General features: G+C 37.0%; 1 protein-coding gene across 1 annotated transcript in view; it reads left to right on the top strand.

Moving 5' to 3' along the window:
* LOC117523131 (protein FAM13B-like) overlaps nt 1-6000 on the top strand; it is a 63615-nt gene continuing 57615 nt past the window's right edge. Inside the window, exon 1 of the mRNA XM_034184551.1 lies at nt 1-288. Coding sequence (XP_034040442.1) covers nt 259-288 — 30 coding nt within the window. The 5' untranslated portion in view covers nt 1-258. The remainder of the gene's footprint in view (nt 289-6000) is intronic.

The following is a 6000-nucleotide window of genomic DNA, read 5'->3' as shown; positions in this document are numbered from 1 at the left end:
CCACCTAGGGTAACCATGGTGACACATCTGTCACGTGACTAGCAACATAAACATCCTATTGGCGCTATGCTAGTTAGCTGCTCCGTTTCGACGCCGCTATTTTTTAAGTTTGTTTTTTAGTAGTTTTGGAACATAAACGTGGTATGTAAAAGCAATGGAAAAAGTGAAACTTAACGCGGCAGATTTTGTTTTAGTTCCTGAAGAAAACACGCCTTGAAGATGAGAAACGGAGCGTTCGTAGTCCGCTGAGCTGAAAAAATGGGAGCAACCGCTTCAGTGTCGCTCTGTGTAAGTTTAGCTGCTGGTAACACTTGATGTTGATTGCTGTGTTGTTTTTTTCTTTTTAAGCTCACAATGAGGGAGTGAGTTCTTAAAGCTTTGCAAGACAAGCTTAGTAGGGCAGTGAGTCCACTCGCATTCCTCACTCAGTCCAGTGAGGACGTGCTTCCAGCCATTTCTGTTTTTTGATATTTCCAAGAAGATAACGGTCCATTTTCGCAAACTGCTTTTGTTCTCTAAAGTTGTTCTACATGCTACCCGCAAGTCGCAATAACTTTGAACGCTTATTTTGATGACGGACTAAAAGTTTGAAACTGAAATCAGCTTTGCATATGTGTCATTGTGTCTGTTGCTGTGTGTCTACTTTCTACCACTCGAACAATTAAGAACTATCACCGTGGGCGATCTATGGGTGTATGTTCACTTGGTCTCTTTTGATTTGTCACTCCCAACAATTTCTCATGCCATAAAAGTACACATCTTTTTTTTAATTGATTAATTAGTAGCATATTACAGTTGTTTATACACTAGAATGAAAATTTTCACACAATTAACAGATCTTTACACTCAAAAAGCAAAACACCTGTCCAGAGTTGCACAACAATAAGCACAGACTCAGATTCACACTTTTTGCAAAACATTATACACAGTGATTTGCAAAACTCTGCATGTGTTTTCACACCTTAGACACATAAGGATTGTGAGTTTACTTCCTTCTCATTACAAAGCCCCGGCTTGCCGATGACTAGGAATGGGTATTGATAAGATTTTATTGATATCGATGCCATTATCAATTCTGCTTATTGATCCGATTCCTTATCGATTCCCTTATCGATACCTTTTGTGAATTTTGTACTAAAAGTAGGCTTTACAGGTTTTCTGTGTATTTCATTGAGTGTTAAAGTAAATAAATATGAAATTGGTCACTGTATCCTTGATCTCTGGACATAAATAAAAATAAACAAACGGTGTTTTGCTTTGAAGTTATTAATTCCGACTGGACTCTATCATTCTAACTTGACTCGGCAGAGAGCCGCACAGCGTTTGGAGCTGTGTGAACAGAATGGAGGACGATTCTCGTTTCTTTCTCCCAACAAGACAGGAGTCCCAGTTAGTAACTTTAATCTGCACAAAAGTGACTCACGATTGACATATTCAGGGATGAAAGTGTTGAAAAACAAAAAATCTGTAACCCCAAATTACCCCCCAACACCACCTGCACAAAAATGTTTGAATGCTAGAAGCTCTGAAATGCAATCTGGGACTATTCCAGACAATAAACTGCAGTGAGTGCAGCATCCATTTAGGTGAGAAAAAAAATCCAACTTTCCTTATTCAAATTCATTCCAGTAGTATTCTGCTCTTACTAGGATGCAGCAGTTTTCTGGCTTGGCAGATAGTTCTGGAGGAAATCACTGAAGAAATTAACACATTGAAAATATGGTTTGATCGAAACAAACTGTCATTAAACTTAAATAAGACTGGAATGAAATGGAGGTGTAAGAGTTACTAGGTGTGTATTTCTATATGTACAGTAGTGTTCAGAATAATAGTAGTGCTATGTGACTAAAAAGATTAATCCAGGTTTTGAGTATATTTCTTATTGTTACATGGGAAACAAGGTACCAGTAGATTCAGTAGATTCTCACAAATCCAACAAGACCAAGCATTCATGATATGCACACTCTTAAGGCTATGAAATTGGGCTATTAGTAAAAAAAGTAGAAAAGGGGGTGTTCACAATAATAGTAGCATCTGCTGTTGACGCTACAAACTCAAAACTATTATGTTCAAACTGCTTTTTTTTTTAGCAATCCTGTGAATCACTAAACTAGTATTAGTTGTATAACCACAGTTTTTCATGATTTCTTCACATCTGCGAGGCATTCATTTTGTTGGTTTGGAACCAAGATTGTGCTGGTTTACTCGTGTGCTTGGGGTCATTGTCTTGTTGAAACACCCATTTCAAGGGCATGTCCTCTTCACCATAAGGTAACATGACCTCTTCAAGTATTTTGACATATCCAAACTGATCCATGATACCTGGTATGCGATATATAGGCCCAACACCATAGTAGGAGAAACATGCCCATATCATGATGCTTGCACCACCGTGCTTCACTGTCTTCACTGTGAACTGTGGCTTGAATTCAGAGTTTGGGGATCGCCTCACAAACTGTCTGCGGCCCTTGGACCCAAAAAGAACAATTTTACTCTCATCAATCCACAAAATATTCCTCCATTTCTCTTTAGGCCAGTTGATGTGTTCTTTGGCAAATTGTAACCTCTTCTGCACACGTCTTTTATTTAACAGAGGGACTTTGTGGGGGATTCTTGCAAATAAATTAGCTTCACACAGGAGTCTTCTAACTGTCACAGCACTTGCAGATAACTCCAGACTGTCTTTGATCATCCTGGAGCTGATCAATGGGTGAGCCTTTGCCATTCTGGTTATTCTTCTGTCCATTTTGATGGTTGTTTTCCATTTTCTTCCATGCGTCTCTGGTGTTTTTTGTCCATTTTAAAGCATTGGAGATCATTGTAGATGAACAGCCTAGAATTTTTTGCACCTGTGTATAAGTTTTCCCCTCTCCAGTCAACTTTTTATCAAACTACGCTGCTCTTCTAAACAATGTCTTGAACGTCCCATTTTCCTTAGGCTTTCAAAGAGAAAAGCATGTTCAACAGGTGCTGGCTTCATCCTTAAATAGGGGACACCTGATTCACACCTGTTTGTTCCACAAAATTGACGAACTCACTGACTGAATGCCACACTACTATTATTGTGAACACCCCCTTTTCTACTTTTTACCTCCGCCAAGCAGGTTATGTTTTCGGTCACGTTTGTTTGTTTGTCTGTTTGTCAGCAGGCTAACTCAAAACGTTTTGAACGGATTTTGATTAAATTTTGTGGAGTGGTTGGAAATGACAAGAGGGACAAGTGGTTAAATTTTAGTGGTGATCCGGATCCCAATCCGGATCCCGATTCTAACGCATTAGCATGTCTATGGCATTTTCAATGTTAAAAGTTAGCATTAAGCAGTTGTAGCTGTCATCATGTTCGGGTGCATTTGTTTTCAAATTGTAATATTTCTTAAATTTATTTTTGTTTATATATTAATAATCTAATGATTATTATATACAATTTTAGAGAAAGAGACAAAAAGAAATAGATCACTGTGCCAAGGAGGGAATCTCTTTAGGGTCAGTGACCCTATGGCCTTGTTTAGGAAAGTGTTTCATAAATGTTAAAAAAAATTCATATATTTGCAGTTTAGTTGAATAATAAATTGATTTTTGTCTCTTATTTGTTTTTGTCTATAAGCACATGCAATATCAATATCAGTGCTCAGATGACAGTAGCTTCTGGGAAAGGTGCAAGTTGCAATAAACTGTGATGCCAAGCGCTAAGGATACATGCTATCCAGTCACAGCAGATGAAACTTTTTTTTACTACTGAGCAAACATCATTGTTAGACTTTTTTAGGTTCGGTGATTCCACGGCGTGTAGATGTTATGGCGTAAGTGACCCCATGGCCTTGGCGGAGGTTTGCACTCTCTGAGTGCTTCTAGTTTTTACTAATAGCCCAATTTCATAGCCTTAAGAGTGTGCATATCATGAATGCTTGGTCTTGTTGGATTTGTGAGGATCTACTGAATCTACTGGTACCTTGTTTCCCATTTAACAATAAGAAATATACTCAAAACCTGGATTAATCTTTTTAGTCACATAGCACTACTATTATTCTGAACAGTACTGTATGTATGTATTTATTTATGTATGTTCATTTTTAGTTGGTTTTATAGTTTCTGTTGTGTTTTTATTCACGTTATTTTAGTCTCTCTCTAAAATTGTATATAATAACTAGATTAGTTATTATTACTATTATTGCTGTGGTTGCTATTATTATTAATATATAAACAAAAATAAATATTTAAAATATTAGAATTTGTAATACGTTTGACTCTTTTACGACAACAAATGCTTTTTATACAGAAAACAAATGCACCCAAATGTGCTGACAGCTGCAACTGCATAATGCTAACTTTAACATTGAAAATGCCATAGACATGCTAACATGTTAGCATCAGTCCGATTTTTAAGTTATAAAATACATCTATCAACTGTTTCAGAAGACCATAACAGCTCGGTTTAACATAAAAAGACAACGAAAATCAACGAAGCAATAGATCGAAGCACTGCTTTGATCTGCGAATCACTGCTTCGATTGGTTCAAGATTCAAAGCAAAGCTGTGCTGCAGAAAAGTTGATTACAGACCCGCTGCAGGGTCTGTAATCAATGTAGAGAAATTATCGTTTTCCTGACAAACACCCCCAAAAATAACAGTCACTCTGAATGACCGATAACCGATCGGTGGATCGAATAATTTCTTAACGATACCTGAAAGGAACCGGTTCTCGATACCCATCCCCATCTCTCACTAGTTTTTTTTCCCCAGAGTCTTTGAAATATTTCTCTGAAGTTTTTATATGCTGTGTACATTGAAAGTAACCATCAGTTTTAACTTGATAGTAAAAGCTTTGAGCAGTGGGTGCTTCAACAAAATAAGTCAGTTTTTAAGAGGGCTAATGACCCTGGTACTTTTTTGGTTTTCGTGAAGTCATTTTGTTTCTGTGTTAAGTAAAATAATCTAAGCATCCAAATAAAACTGGGATGCTTATAAATGCTGTGTTGAAAATTCCTTGCTCAATTAAGAAAGCACTTGGGAAAACTGTGAAGAAACTATTAAATATCATAGGGGGCAAATAAGTTTGTCCTCATCAATATAACCAAATTGTTTCACCTTTCTTCTGCACAGTATTGCTTTTCATGAAACAGAAACAGACATCCATGAATACAGGTATTACAGGATGTAGATTGCGGCTTGTGGACACATACCTGTCAGTTTAGAATGATTTAGATTCTCAGACATACGTATGGTAGGTTGGGTGAGAGGTAGTGAGAACAAAATTGGCTGGTACACACATGCCATGAAGCTGGAAGTGATTTTGCACATGCACTTATTTTGTGCAGACAGTAAGAATATTTTTGCACACATATTAGTGAATGAGGCAAAATATATTCCTTGCCAAGTTTTGCACAGCGTTAAATTAATCTGCATTAGATTATTCATTTTGTGATGAAGGAAGTGGGGCTTTGACAGTTTACATACTGTAGTTGTTTGGAAATATTACCTAACTAATAAATGGACATTGTGTTTCTAAAAAAAAAAAAAGCCTGTTTGTGGGTGCACATGAGAATAAATTACTCCTAAATGATCATTTTCTTGTGTGTCCAATATTGTGATTTGTTTCAACAAAACAATTATCTTGCGCACACTAGGAATAAAGAAATACTTAAAGTAATAGTTGCCTTGATGTTATGTTGTGTACCCGTGATAGTTTGTCCCAATTAATTTTAGAGTTAGGTGCATTAGTATTTGGGCTTTGATTGGATTTGGCTTGCCTCTACTGGTGGTTGGCTCTCACTGCGGTATTGTATCACTTCCTGTTCTGGAGCACAGTGGTGTTTTGCTGTATCTGTTTAATCTGTGTAGTTAGATTGATCTAGTTAACTAGATAATGATTTGTTTCACAGTGTAATCTTCACGTGCCTTAACTAAAGCACTCCCTCTGCTGAATCACCTTTAAATTATTTACACATTATTCACTTTGTGTGTTTTTAGGAATCCGCTAGCTTAGCGCAGCTACTAGCTCTT

Source organism: Thalassophryne amazonica, chromosome 13, assembly GCF_902500255.1.
Source record: "Thalassophryne amazonica chromosome 13, fThaAma1.1, whole genome shotgun sequence".
NCBI lineage: Eukaryota > Metazoa > Chordata > Actinopteri > Batrachoidiformes > Batrachoididae > Thalassophryne > Thalassophryne amazonica.
Note: the sequence above shows the minus strand (reverse complement) of the source record. Positions and strands in the feature narration are given on the sequence as shown.